Source organism: Lates calcarifer, linkage group LG7_2 (assembly GCF_001640805.2).
Source record: "Lates calcarifer isolate ASB-BC8 linkage group LG7_2, TLL_Latcal_v3, whole genome shotgun sequence".
Taxonomy (NCBI): Eukaryota; Metazoa; Chordata; class Actinopteri; family Centropomidae; genus Lates; species Lates calcarifer.
This window is the reverse complement of record NC_066854.1, coordinates 5,735,042-5,750,339: the sequence shown is the minus strand read 5'-3', so window position 1 is coordinate 5,750,339 and position 15,298 is coordinate 5,735,042. Positions and strand designations below refer to the sequence as shown.

General features: G+C 45.1%; 1 protein-coding gene across 5 annotated transcripts in view; it reads left to right on the top strand.

Moving 5' to 3' along the window:
• The window catches only part of LOC108892827 (histone deacetylase 4), a 63,153-nt gene that overhangs the window by 20,279 nt on the left and 27,576 nt on the right, over positions 1 to 15,298 (top strand). For 4 of the 5 annotated variants that reach the window (XM_018690557.2, XM_018690556.2, XM_018690555.2 and 1 more), the window contains exons 3-4: positions 3,894 to 3,962; positions 12,765 to 13,087. In XM_018690557.2, coding sequence (XP_018546073.1) covers positions 3,894 to 3,962; positions 12,765 to 13,087 — 392 coding nt within the window. Of the gene's footprint in view, positions 1 to 3,893; positions 3,963 to 9,091; positions 9,358 to 12,764; positions 13,088 to 15,298 lie in introns of those variants that run through there. The other variant, XM_018690562.2, reaches the window with a different exon arrangement.

Below are 15,298 nucleotides of genomic sequence, written 5' to 3'. Positions count from 1 at the left end.
GTGGTTAAAATGCAGTTCTCTGTCAATCATGCTCAAAAGCTTTGGACTTTGGCTGCAAGAACGCGTGTTACAACATCGCTACATAGTTTGTGGCATAGTGTAATTAATGTTGCGTGGCCACTACCAGCTTGCATCATGTTGTGCACTCAAACCTTGAACTCCTCTCAAAAATGTAATTTGTTTAGACAACAGGAGCACACCAGTCAGAGGTCTTATTGTCAAAGTTCAGACTTACTGTTTGGTCTTATATAAATAAAACAGCAGTAGTAGATGCTGTTTAGTTCTCACATGATTTGTTGAAGTCGGATCAAACAGCTCAAGTTTGCTTTGACCGTTCTCTCTTAATCAAGCTGCAGCTTATGCCCATAAATTTGCTGCTTTTTGAACAGTAGTTCTAAACTCGCACTCCTTGAATTATAAATGAGCTAACAAATCACATACAACCCCTTATCCAACAGTCACGGTCATATTAAATTCATAAATCTGAACTGCAGATTTAACACAGGCATTACCATCTGAGCCGACACTGAAAAACCAACACTTTGATTCTGAAGCTTATGCCCATGCATGTTAGTTTTTGTGAGTTGGTGAATGCAGTTCAAGCCTCAATATCTCTGCAGTTTTACGATACGATACAGTAACGATACGATGCAACAGGATACAACATGGTACAACACAATAACAATACGATACGATAACAGTACACTTTATTATCCCCTTAACAAATGTCATTCTACTTTTACAGAGTTCATAGACAAGTTCTTTGGCCTCTTAGTTGGTCTGCTGACCTCACGACTTATATGTGCTATGGACGTGCAACAGACACACAGAGTCTAATTACCAATTCCCAACTAATTTGTGTTTTTATATCAAATGACGGCATTCACAGAGAAGTACAAAGAAGCACATTGACACCATGCCAAATCGCATTACCGCTGTGTTTTTCTGACTCTGCCAGCATGAAACGAGGGTCACATGGTTGTTTTCTGACTGCTCATGGGACGCGAACTGGTGGCGGCTCACACAGGGGTCACCCATTCTCTTTTATCAGTCGCCATGACGTCAGCCGGTGCCCTCGGGAAGCAAATTTGCGACCCAGAGGAAAAGGCTCTTCAAGGAGAGGCGTGTTTGATTAATCGTATTGTTCCTGTCTGGATCACCTTGTTCGCCGGAGTCACCCTGGACGAAGCAGCCAGAACGGAAGTGCACTGAATGTAATGAGGCTGGAGCATCCTTCCTCTCTTTCTCTGTCGTTTCGTCTCTTTGTAAACGCCACAGCAGCACAGACAGATGTCTCATTCTCATTCTCCTACATAACAAAGACCTCTGTCAACATACAGTGTGCAGTCCAGGGTCAGGCTGTCTCCCCATGCTGCCACAAAACTACATTCAGCAATGCAGCAGACAGAGCTCTCCGCCATTTGGTTAGCTCATTACTCCTGCATCCTTCCCCATTTACAACGCCGATCATAACATGCATGTTTTTGACGAGCGCTAGCTGCATTAGCTTGAGTTGACTGACTCTCTGCCTGAGGCTAGCCGAGGCTATTTATAGCTCCCCGTCTCCCGATGCTTACCCAGTGGGACCAAGAGGAGAGGAGGATGGAGGGAGAGAAAGCGAGAAAGACAGAGAAGGAGGGAGGGAGGAAAGAGGGAGCTGGAGGGAGCTGGAGGGAGGAGGGGGCTGCTGGGTAACTAGGCTACATTCAAGATTGATGGACCCTGTTGCCAAGGTATAGGGCACTTCTCCTCTGCAAGTGTCTGGCGGTTGTGTATGTGGTTTGTTGCTTCATTACGACGCCTTCTGGCCCAGGTCTCCTCCCCTGACTCTTAACGGATGTGTGTATGTCCACACGCACCTGTGCTCCCCCTCCACGTGCATCTCAGGTATCAACCGCGCGGTTAGGACTGAAAGCGTATCCACTTTGTCTAACTAACCGCAGACAAAGGGCCCTCCCCCTGCCCAATTTGCCGCACTTAAGTCAGGGGATGTAAAAGCTGCTACCACCGATTTGTGCAAAAACAGGCGTAGAGTTACTTCCAAGCCACAGGTGTCATCACACGCAGATGCACCTCATTTCCATTGCAAAACCCAGCAGCCTGCGTGTCATTTGAATAGGCTCATCAAGAGATATCAACTATCATTGATGTGGATCTGTTTGTTTTTGGGAGGCAGGGACGTATGAGGCGGTGTGACCACCTGTCTGCTCTTGCAATATTTCCCCACCTTTTACATAAAGTCTGACACTGTGTACGTAGGCGAGACCGCAGATTTGACCCCCCCCCCGGCCGGTGCCTCGTAAAAGTTTGACTCTAAATTTGAATGGCACCTGTTTTGAGGTTGTTTTTTAAACCCATAATACATCAAGGCAGCGATATCTGGCAATCACCGGGCGAGAGGATTTATTGGAAAAAAAAACAAACCCATGTGTGTTGAGATCCGTTTGAACAGGACCAAACGTGATGCTCCCAAGTCCACACCCAAGTCCTCGTAGAGATTGGTGCATCAGGGGTGCAACCATTCATGCAAGGTAGTGCGAGACGAATACATACACACACACATAATCAGCGTGTGATGCATCCTCCAGCTTCATGGCTAATTAAGTGTGTGTGTGTGTCTGTGCCAGTCTGGTCCAGAGAGAATTCCAGAAATAGATCATGCACAGTGAGACGCTCTCCTGTTTTCCTCTCTTTTTATTCCTCCAAAGGGATTTTACATGGGTTTTCATCTCCCATCCAAAGGAATAATTGCATGTTTGTGCACCTCAGATGTCTTTAAGCCTTGTGCTCAGAATATATATATGGCTCAGGTGCTTGTGATTACTAAAAATACATACACATATCGAGGATGTGTGTGTCGGTAGCCACAGATTTGTGTGCATTCGCGATGCATGTCAATTCCATCCTCCCTGCTCTCCTCCCTTTTTTTGCGCCGTTTTGTTGTTTTTCCTCCATCTTTCCATCGCCTCATCCTCTTCCTCCTCCTCCTCCTCTCTCCCCTCCTTACCTCTGTCTTCCCCCTCTCCCCCGATACGTCCTCCTCCTCCTCTTCCTCCTCCTCCTCCTCCACCACCCCTCTCTGTCGCTCTGCTTTTTATAGCCATGTCTTCCCAGGGCTCGGCAGCTACAAAAGCCTTTTCATGTTGCCACTATAATTACAGCCTACACACTTGCGCGCACACACACCCCCACGAACACACATGCATACGCTCATGCACAAACATGCACACACACACACACAGGAGAGGAGCGCAGCAGCAGCACTGTGTCTTTGTGTCTGCATGTGTATGCGTTCTGTGTGTGTGTGTGTGTGCGCTCCGCATGTGCTGTTATACACAAAAGGGTGAGCTATTTTTACCTCTCTCCCTCCCTCCTCCTCTCCCCCTCACCCCCCCCACCCCCACCCCCCACCATCCCTCTCTGCCGCTGCTGCCAGCCACATTTGCTATGCTGAGCACAGGCAGTATCAGTCGAGCCCCAACATCCCTCCTTCTCGCACGCCGAACTCACACACGAGCTAAACACGCGAGCCGATGAAGGCTGCTCCCTCGGCATCCCTCAAGATTTCGAGCTCGTTTTAGAGCACCTCTGCAGCCGAGCATCCCCCCCTCCACCACCAGCACCACCACCACCCCACACCATCCTCCCTGCAAATTCACAGCTCCGCTCTTCCACCACCGGTCATGGATCAGGCGGTCGCTCAGGTGGCGGTAGCGGCACCGCGGCATGCTCTCGCCGCTGTGCAGATGACCTGAAGCCCCCTCCGCGCTCTCTTGGACTGGTCTTAACTGCCTGATTAGCAGCAGGGCTTTTTTTGTTTTTTTCTTGTTGCTGGAAGCTCGTCTCAATGTTGCGGACCATATTTGAAGCGGAGTGTTCTCTCTCTCCCACAGAGGGGATCCTGGGAAAGGAGCAGCCGCTGGAGGTTCTGAAGACATCGGCGCTCAACCACATCCCAACAGGTTGGTCTCTATGTGTGTGTGTTTATTTATGCGTGTGTGCGTCTGCATGAGCTTCTACAAACCAAAGCCTGTGTCTGTGTGTGTGCATCTACGTGATTTCACTATTAACCACATCCTTTGCGACTTTGCATGCATAGGTGTTCTTCCGAGGATGTGTGTCCGGTTGGCGTGATTGTTTCAGCCCAATTATAATTCACAAGTGACCTCACTTTAAAGATAGTCATCTGTCCTGTCATCTGCAGCGTGTGGTGTGTGTAATTGATAGTTCATAGGTTTCCACAAGTCTAGAGAAGAGTCCATGTTTACTCCTGTGCGCTGTATTATCTCACAGTGCCATTTTGTTGAATGAAAATCCAGCACCCTGAATGTAGGCGCTCTGTTTGGGAGCTTATGTGAAACTGTTGTTGGATGTCTCTAGAGGAATGGCTGCCAAAAATATACAGCAGAACAAGCAGTTGTGCATCTTGGTGATGTGTTCGCTGCAAGTTTCTGACACAGTTTAATAGTCCCAAAACAAATCCCAGCCTTTTTTTTTTTTTGAGCTGCCTCTTGTGGACAGAAAACATTGAAAAAAAGTCTCTGAATCTCCATCTGCTGCAAATATTCTGTCTCCTTTGCTCAAAATATCACCAAGCGTTATTTACAACAGCTTCCTCTACCTCCAGTGGAAATGAAAACACAAATCATAGGTGTGAGGAAGAGGAGGGAGCAGAGATGAAGCAGTACGGAGGGAGGCGAGGGTATAGAAATGAAAGGGGCACAGATGGAGATGAGGTAATCTGAAGGAGAAATGAGTCTGAGGTAATATATGCATAATGCATTATCTAATTCCATAACAGGAAGGCTTAAATTGTTCTGTGTGTTTCATTTTATACCACGGAGAACAATTTGGATTTTCCCCTTAAAAAATAATGAACATAGTAAAAGGCCGATTCATAATTTACTCCCTGTGCTGCTCTTTAGGTTTCTATGATTTCACAGAGCAGCAGTAAGTAAGTCAGTACTCTAGCAGCAGTGAGCCCAGCCAGCCTGTTGCTGTAGGAGAAGAAATAAACAACAAAGTTTTATCTTTACTTCGACCTGGAGCACCTCTATCTTGTCCCAAACCTTTGCAAAAACTTCACATGTTCTCTCATGTTGTTTGTTGGGGTTATTTTCTGCGTGCCTCCGGCTAGGCTGATAAAATATTGAAATGCGCTGGAGTGACTTCATCTGATATTCTCGAAATCTGTTGTCTTGGATACGGAGCCGCCGGGGGGGCCTCCACGCCGGTAGTGCGTGTGACCCCCGCGCTGTTTGGGATCCGCTGCTCACAGGATGAGGAGAGTGCACCTGTCTAAGAGCATTTATAGTGCACTCTGTTGCATCTATCTGCGAGTACAGCCTCAGTATATTTCCCTCATAGAAAATTCAAAATGTAATTGTTGCATCGTTAAAGTCCTGAAAGCTTTGTTGTATAACCTTAATGTAATCAGATGCTGGTGGATGCATTTGCTACCACTGCTTTTGTTTTTTAGCATGCAAAGCAGTGGTCACTGCACCTGCAGGTCGGGCAACATGACTCTAAGTAAACACCTGAGTTTGGTTTCACTCAGAGTAGCACTGGTTGTTTTAAATGACCACGCTTGAACTTTTTTTGACCTTATGACAAGTTTGTTGAAGCTTAAATTAATACATTTGTCAGACAGAAAATTAATCAGCATCTCTTCGGCTAATCATTTTCTTGTAAAGGAGATGTCATTTATCAGAAACAAAAATGGAAAATGTTGGTGTAGTTCTAGTTTTTCCAATGTGCGGAATAACTTTTTATATTTTGTATGATATTGTCAATGTAATACTTTTGATTTTTAGACAAAACCTACAGATTGAAGTCGGCCATTTCGCACTCTTTTCTCTCTTTGAAAATAATTACCTTTATTGGATTTTCCAAATTATCACCAAAAAGTACCCAGACATTCAGGAAAAAGAGCTCAATACGTCTGCTCTCTGAAAACCAAGCCTCAAACAGCAACAGTACATTTAAACTGTGACATTATAAACCACAGGAATTACTAAATAAAGTAAAGAAATAATATGTCTGATTGCATATAGAGCACTATTAGCATCTGTATTTTTAGTAGTATCAGGTATGAGTATCAGGTCTACCCTTCACACATGCAGCACACACTCTGACTTCATATCAGGAAGCTGGCAGGATAAAATCCGTTTAACGTCTGGTCTGACGTTCACACGCACATGTACAGAAAATTTCAGGTTTGCAGTGCATGTGTAAACGGAGCTGCAGAGTCAGGAGTAGAAATGGTGTGATCATGGATCTGATAACTGCTTTGACATGAAAGTGTTCAGTGTCTTCATGCCAGCATCAACCTGGGCAACAAGGTGTGACGTGTTCAACTTAAGTCCTGGTCCAGAGGCCGAGATGTGCACGTACTGCACCTGAACCCTCACACGTCGTCCCATCTCTATGTCTCACATGTTGTGTCTGTGCTTTGCATTCATCCATCTCCTTCCTCCTAAGCTGCGACGCTGCAGACCGTTGCATGATGTCACTGACACCGCGACAAGTCGGAGCTTGCTTTTGGCAGAACAGGACTCGCTGCACCTCGACACGTCCCTGCGTCACGCCCCTCCCTGTTGCTTCCCTTTACCCTGTTAGAGTCTTTTTTTTTTTTTTTAAGAGGTCATGGTGCCATTTCGGAGCCAGATCGCAATCAGTCGTTGCTGCAACGTTGGTTATAACCGAGCAAAGGCTCTTATCATCTCCAAGAGTTTGAGCTTTCATGGAGGCAAAACTAATTCAGAGCAGCTGAGAGAGTCAGCGGGAGAAAGTAAGGTAGGCTGATGTTCACCCAACCCACCCTCAGAGACAAATCAGTAAGCCGACCGCAGCTTTTTCCACCATCAACAGATGTGCTACTTGTTGCCTCTCATCTCGCCATGCTGCTAAATTCACTGTGAAACCCTTTACAGAATATCTCCCCTTCTTTGTCATCTCTTTGCATGGTTTAAAAAAAAGATCTCAGCCACATTTTACTGAGGCCGCTCTAAACAGCTCTGCTCGGCTCAGTATGACATCTATTAAGCCTAACGAGTGTGGAGCTCAAGCAGTCAGACCGTGGGATATACACTCGGCGAACCGAGTCTCAAATCAGAGACGCCAGCCCTCTGCATTGTCTGGTATAAATAGATCTGCAATTGGAGCCAGAAGAGTTGTGGAGTGCGCCCGAGGGGTTGTAAACAGATTGTGATTTGTTGCGGGGAGATGGAGGGAAGAAAGGTGGGAGGGAGCTACTAAGAGCGGGGAAGGGCTGGAAGATAGGGCAAGAAGAACAAGGATGGAGCGGAGAGAGGAGAGGAACATGCTGAAAGGGAAGGTGGTGGAGGAGGGTGTCCAAATGTCCATGTCGTTAAAGGACAAAGGTGGAGGCACTTTTGCTCTGAGATGTTTAAATCATGAGTTACATGCTGCCGCGGAGCTTCCCTCTCATGCTTAAAAAATGTTCCATATCAAACTTAAGGAAACTTTAAAAGCTCAAAAGGAAACAAGAGAACAGGAACAGAAATGTGAGGTCTCCGCTCTGTTTCCCTTCGCCTTTTCTCTCTGACGTCTGTGCTGAATCAGGCCTCAGATGATAGGGGAAACTTTATTTGGAGAAAATACCTTCATTTTGATAAATTAGCGTTGGGGTCAAGCCCTCGTGTTGATCCAGGTGAAGTGGTCAGTTGCATAAGACTCCGCACTCCCCTGAGATGGCACGTTGGTCTTTGTTTTGGTTCTATTCGAGTGCCCCCATATTGTCCTCTATCCGTCGCATCAGTAAACTGAGGTATGTGTTTGACGTCACTGCTTGTATACAAAGATGTGTTGATATCAGAGTTTATCTTAGTTAGGTGGAAGCCAGCCTGGCTTCTGGTTGGACGTAACTATGCAAGTTCCTGGTTTGTTATGTGGTGTTAATGAACTGCACTGCAACTTTTCAACCTGATTTCCCAATCAGCTGTTGTGGTAAGAAAATGTCACAAAATGGTGAAAAATGTCACAACCATCAGTCCAAAACCCAAAGATATTCAGGTTGCTGTCCTTCAAGATGAAGAAAATCAGCACATTCTCACTTGAATTGTCGATGGACTGATGAATCTAAATGCACACAGAGCCTGCTAAAGGTTTTCTTGACATCTTTGAGGCAAAAGATTTGTCATTGTGAATGTTTGCTTTTCTACTTGCACACACATGTACATGAGCATCAAAACCTGATAATAAAAACAGATGTGACAGGAGAAGTCGAGAAAAGGGAAAAAAAGAGAAACTAATAAATACAACATGATGCAGCAAAATACAAACAAAATCAAGTAAGAAACAAACAAAATGAACAGAAGAGTTCAACAAATCAGCAATAATCACATAAAAAGAAAAATGCATGTTTATAAGTAGAAACTTCCTTGACTGTTAATATGTCCATTCAGATGTACAACACTGTGACAGTGAATCAAGACATGCAGTAATTTGGAAACAATAACAAACAATTATCCTTAATACTAATGTGTAATTTTATTATGATTCTCCAGAATTTAAATATCCGGGGAGCCTCCCTGTGGGGAAAGTCCTTACTCGGCTTCACCTGAAACCATTTTGTGGTTTTATTTGTTTGGGAAATGCTGGCAAATTCCAGGCTGGGAATCTGAGCACACAGTATTAAACCGCACGAGAGGGAGAGAGAGAGAGAGAGAGAAAGATATGGTTGTTGTAAGTAGAAGGGGAGGGGGTGGGGTGGGGCAGAGGAGACATGTGGCCGAATGGGACGTCTGCAAGTGAGAAGGAGGCAGAGACATTTGAAGCACTATAAACCGGCGTGGAGGGTTTTCCTTGGCCTTAGAAGCAAGGAAAGCAGGTTGAGCGGGGAAAAGAGCAGAGAGGGTGAGGAGAGAGAGAAAGAGAAAGAGAGAGCGAGTGAGTGTGTGTGTGTGTGTGTGTGTGAGAGAGAGAGACGTTGGTTCCTGGAAAAGCAGAGGGCTGCAGAATAAACAGGCTGCATGCCTGAGACTGCCCTGTGATGTCACCACTGGGCAAACGAGGGACGAGGGGAGGAGAGAGAAAGGAGTAGAGAGGGAGGGAGGGAGGGAGGGAGGAGAGAGAGACAGAGAGAGAGAGAGAGAGACGCCCATCAGGTTATAACAGGAGAGGGGATGAACGAGGAGCCAAAAGTGACGGAGGTGGAGAGCAAGAAGAGAAGTCAGATGAGCAGGAAAGGGAGCGTGCTGTCATTCCCTGTAACAGACTGAAGGAAGAAGGGAAGAGGAGGAGGAGGAGGTGGAGGAGGAGGAGGTGCAGAGAAAAGAAGGAGAGGACGAAGAGAGGAGGCTGCTGAAAAGAGGAGGAGGAGGAGAGCACTGATGGGTAACGACAGCACAGATTCCCACCTCTCTCTCTCTCTCTCTCTTTCTCTCTTTCTGTATCTCCCTCTTTTGTGTGGTGAGCAATTAGCGCTGCCGGTGTGACAGAGATGCCATATGAGGTGTGTTTTGTGCATTTTCGCGTGCGTCACCGTCAATAAGTGTGCGAGGGGCTGTTTGTGTTTGTGTCAGGGACTCAATAATATCCGTGGAGGAACATTTTGTACGAGGGGAGTGAGCGCACGCGTTTTGTGTGTATGAGTTATGGATTTGCATTAGCCAAGATTGGAGCCGCAATGCTTTGACAAGTGCAGTTTTCAGTCGTAATCACATCCCTCCTGTCCTGTCTTTATTTTCCTTTTCTAATACCTCTGTTATTAAAGCACTGGCTTGCTCCTATGCTTGTTAAAATTAATATTATATAAGAAAAATGGGCAAAAGATATAAAAATGAAGCCTTTTATCACCCGGATGTTACTGGTCACTGTGCATGTTTACCTTTGACGTCAGCGTGCAACTGACCCTAAAGTCTTAATATGGAGTCAGGCTTCAGCCAAGTCTCCTTAATAGTCAGGAAGACATTGACTCAGGATCTCAAACTCACTCAGTGACTCACTCAGATCAAGGTAAAATCATGACAGAACAGCAAGGAGTACTTTTCTAATTGGTTCAAAAATAAAAAAAGTCAATGTAATCAAGAAGTTTTGATTTGTTTCTCATCCAGCATGTGCATGCATATGCAAACTTTTCTCCACAGAATGATTCAAGTCTTTTCCCTAACAAGCCCTTCTTGCTCTCTCTCCTTCCGTTCTCGTCTCATCAGCTGCCAAAACTGTAACCGTTGTCGCTTCTAAAAATGAGCGAGGGCCAGAGAACGGCCAGAGAGTGAGGGCGTTGCTGCATTTAATTAAATATCGAGCACCTTGTTTGGCAGATTTGGAAATGGCAAAAATCTTGTAGCTCCTTTTTCTCGCGAGGAAACTAAGAGAGGAAGGAAGGAGGCAGAGGTGAGGAGGGGATGAGAGAAGGCATCTTATGACGGGGGGAAATGTCAAACCTCACGTCCTGCGGGTTCAAACAAATAGACTAATTTTCACTCTGGACTGGTTGTAAGCAGATGATAAGACTGTGTGTCAACGACTGACTCATATGTTGTTGTCATCCCACACATGAGTCCTTAAGGACCTGTTGCATGTTGTTGCTCTGCTCTCTCCATGGCGTGGACGACAATAGCCGCGGGGGTGCGTTTCACCTACTGCATAAAAACACAAAAAGAGGAAGTGGAGTCTTTAAAGGCGACATATGGCTTGAATAATAAGTGATGCACAGCTACTGTTAGTCTGCACAAAGAGTGATGTTCAGAGGAGGAAAAAAACCCTTTCTGAGCTTACGCCTGCAATCCATTTAGAGGATTTTCTATGAATGCTTTACGGCTTTATTTCTCAAACGTGGCACGTCTTGGAGAATGATGTTGTCATAGATCAAATCTGAAGAGAGTGGGTCTGTGTCGGGGGCCCGACAAACGTGGGATACTTGGTTCCTGTCTAAAAAATTGAAGTGGAAATGAAAAGATATCAGCAATTTTCTAATAATGATGCCTCCAGCAAGAGAGGTGTGTGTTTTTTGTCAGAGCCATTTGTCATAGTGGGGCCTGAGTGGCTGTTTGACAACTAAAGTGTATTTATGATCATCAGGTATTTTCACACTTGAGTTGATGTGATTTTGTTCAAGGCTCGAGTGCAATCTTGACAACCTAAAAATAATCAAGAGAAATCTCTCTGTGATTTCGGTATGTGCGCTTCAAACCGGTGCAGCCCGTGTGTAAATTTGCCACTGGATAACACTCGCAATGTATTTACTCGTACTCATGCAAGTGGCTGCATAAGTGTATCTGTGCGTTTGTTTGTGGCTCGGTAACCCTGCTGTTAAGTGTGCAGGGGGATGGCGTGTTTGCCTCTTTATTAACACAAAGTTCCAGGGAAGTATCTCTGGCTCTTGCCGCGCTCTTGGTAAACATGTAGGTAAATAATCAGCCAATCGTCTCCTATTTATTCAGATTTAATGGGGAGGAAGCCGTGTGATTGGAAGGCTTCCTGTGCAGTGATTTGTGGGTGGCTGGCCTGGCTGCACCTCACCGGGTCAATGCGATCTTTGTCAGGTGTCGCCGGGGCTCTGTGTGTAACTGCAGCATCAGTCATAGTTAGTGTGTGTGTGTATACAGAGGAGACGAGGGAAAAAAGGCATCAACGTCACTTTTTTTTTATTGCTGCAGATTCGTGTAACTCTGTTATCACCTCTCTCACAAGGCGGTCAGAGGTCAGGGTTAACCATTCGACAAACACTGGTATGTTTTCAGAAAGCAAAGATGGCCACCAGCATGGGGACTTGAAGCTGCTTGAAGCACAAAACTACCTTTAAGTATCGGCTAATACAGAGCACACATTGATTACTTTTGACAGATATTAAAGATTTAGACCTTTTGTTTGGCACTGCTGGTCAAATAGCAATCAATACTTCTCAATTACAGGCATCTATCGTCCCACACATGGCTGTAAAGGCGTTTTATTATCAGGTGCTAATTTGATTTATCACACTCATATCACTGTTTATGGGTATATGTAAGAATATTGGTTACATTTTAATAGCAGGTGTAAAAATGTATCCTTATATACACATATGTACATGACATAGTGTTTCTTGTTATATATGCTCAGAGTTGTGTTCCTCTCACCAAAATAAGAGAACTTATCGATTAAAATCACAAAGCTTTGAATGGCTTCAGAATTTGAGTTGACACTCACTGCACAGGTACACATGTTAAACAACATTTCAAAGAGCTTTGATTTAATCCCGTCGTCTCTTCTCGCAGTCGTGCTAACTGTGCAAACACCGGTGTGCCTTGTAGGATCAAAGTGACGTGCAAGAACGTGTTGCAGTGATTTCCTTTGGCCTTGCAGTCCTTGTTTTTGCATCTAAATGTAGCTTAGCACATAGACCATATCTGGCTCAGCCACAGTATGCAGCAGTGAGGGTAAAGGACCAATGACCATGACACCATCTGAATGAAATCAGCACTTTCTTCAGCAGAATGAAAAACATTAATATCAAATAACTTACTGAATTATAAAGACTGCTTTATTTTACTAGTTCTTGATGTTGCTAAAAAGACAGGAGCTAATTGAGGATATATAAGAAATACTTTCAATAGAAACGGGTTAGAGTCACTCTGTCTGTCTGTCTGTGTTTTCTGTCCTTCAGTATTTTAAAAAGCTGTGCTGAGACGACTCTTCACCTTCTAGGATCAAACCATTTGAGCAAATTAGATGAAAAGGACACAAACACCTTCCACAAACTCTCCTGTGTGATTACACCCCCCACTCAAACATTTCTCTTCCTCTCTCCCTCCCTGCAGTGGACATCAACTCGGCGCTGCCCCTGCGTCTCCCTCCAGCCGCCATCCCCATGGACCTGCGCGTGGACCATCACCAGCAACAGCAGCAGCAGTCCTCGCTCTCCCCGCCCGGTCAGCAGTCGCCTGGCCAGCCGGGCGGCGGCGGCAGTGGGGGAAGCGGTGGCGTGGTGGCGGCCTCGGTGCGCGAGCAGCAGCTGCAGCAGGAGCTGCTGGCCCTGAAGCAGAAGCAGCAGATCCAGCGGCAGATCCTCATCGCCGAGTTCCAGCGGCAGCACGAGCAGCTGTCCCGCCAGCACGAGGCCCAGCTCCAGGAACACATCAAGGTACATCACTTATAATTCTGAAGGGTTATTTATATGAATGGATGAAGGACACGTCAAAAACACTGCAAAGTCAGATAAACCAAATCCAGAAAGCTGCAAAGAATTCCACAAAAAAATAAAGAAAACAAGTTCAAATAAATTTCAGTCACATTTTCAGGCTTTTCCTAATTTTCCAGGCTTTTGAATCAAAATTAGCAGTAAAACCAAATTCCCTTTTTTGCTCATCTGCACACCAGAAGAAAGGTTCAGGCTTTTTAAAAAACATTTCATGGAATATTACTCCTCTTAAATCATCATATTATGTACACTACAGAAGAAAACAGGCCTCACTTTCCACCTCTAAATCACACAGCCCTCACAATCTGTTTTTTATGTGGAATATTTTTGGAGATGCCAGCTTCAGTGGCCAGTGGAAGAATACCTGCTCTCAACTGTGCAGCTACGGAAGTTTGGCTTCTGTATCAGCAAGATGTAACATGTGATCCAGGGCCAAGTGTTAATTTTGCTTTTGATCGGGATTTTTCAAACCATTTTTCTTCAGAGTTTTGAGTTGCAGCTCAAACTATTCTTGTGCATATCAGCATATCGGCCTTCTCCAAGATATTTGGCCTTTAACTATCAAGAAAAAATAGGATCATCAATCATTAAAGCTGCAGCCAGAACATGAACATAAACAAACACAATCGAAGAAGTCCTCCAAGAGACAACAATCCCAAATCAAACCTGCAGGGTTGTCTCCTGAAGCTATTTAAAACTTTACTAAACAAAGCAGAGAGAGCTCTTAATTTAGATTCCTTATTAACAGACTCAGACTGAGAGCAGCTCCGTCAGCTTCAAATCTCTTTGCTCTAAGGAGAAGAAGGGAGGAGGCACTTCAGCTTCATTTACTTGAGCTTCAGGGATGGATAAAAGCGATATAAGGATGTGTTTAGATTCAGGAAAAAGAAGTGTGTGAGATGGACTTTTGTAGCCCTGGTGGTGTGTTACGTAACCAAACCCTTATGCGCCAGTCCTGTTGTAGCCTTACTTTAAATACGAACATCCAGTAATACATACTGTACTGTACGTTCAGAAGCAGCAGCAGACAGTGGAGAGTCTTTGCTCTTTAGAAGACAAACAAAAAGTCAGAACTGCTTTAGACATGGAGCAGTACATGACATCCAGCAGATCAAACCGGGATGGCACGCCTCTATCGTAGTGACCTGGAAATACAGAGTGAATCTAGATCAGCACGCCCACACTCTGAGGCTTTAATACATTGGGGCCCATGAGAGCACCGGAGCGCTCCTGTGGGGCCGAAATGTCATATAAAAATATTCCAGTGTTTGTTCTTTTTTTACAGAGTATTACTGCTTTAATATGAATTGTAATACACACAGATTCAGCTGAACTACTTCTTTTTACCAGGACTGAGAATAAAACGTCTAAAAATGGATTGAGGGGGCAGCAGATTAGATTGCACCGTGCAGGAATACATTAGTTTGAATTTAATGATTTTTAGTTTTCATGTGTGGATTGATTCATATTGGAGGCTCTTCTTCCTTCACTTTTTATTCTCTTCTTTTTTTTTATCTCGTCTTTCTGTCTTTGTGTCCACTTGTCTTTCTAACCTCCCCTGTTCCTTCTTTCCTGTCTTCTTTTCTTCCTTGTTCTTTTCCTTTATGCTCCTGTCTTCTTCCTTTTCCCCCCTCATCTCTTTCTTCCTGCCTTTGCTCCTTCCTTTCCTCCCTCTTCCCTCATTCCTCCCTACCTTTCTGTCTCTTTTCCTCTCTTCCTCTCCTTTCTGTTTCTTCCTTTTAAAATCCATCACTCAGGCCTGTTTCAGGCACTTCTGAGGAGCATCTGCAATGAATTAAGAATCCATACAGGAAATCACTGCAGATGCTTCAGGTCTGACACTGTATCTGAACGCTCCTGCAGGTGAACAGTATTTATGCACTCGTTCTTTGGTGCTTTTCCTGCTGTGAAAACCGTGGAGTCGCTGCCGTCGGGTTGTTTCTGTGATGCTGAGGGAGGATTGATGCTGTCTGAGGGGCAGTCTGGCCTGTGGTGGGGCTGCAGGACCACTCAGGTGGAGGCCAATGACGCACAGCCTGAGCAGGGAGGCCCGGCCTCAATCAGCCCCATTCACTGCCCCTGTGTACACACACACACACACACACAGAGTAGTTGTACAGGCATTAAAACATACACATTCTCTCAAATGTCAGC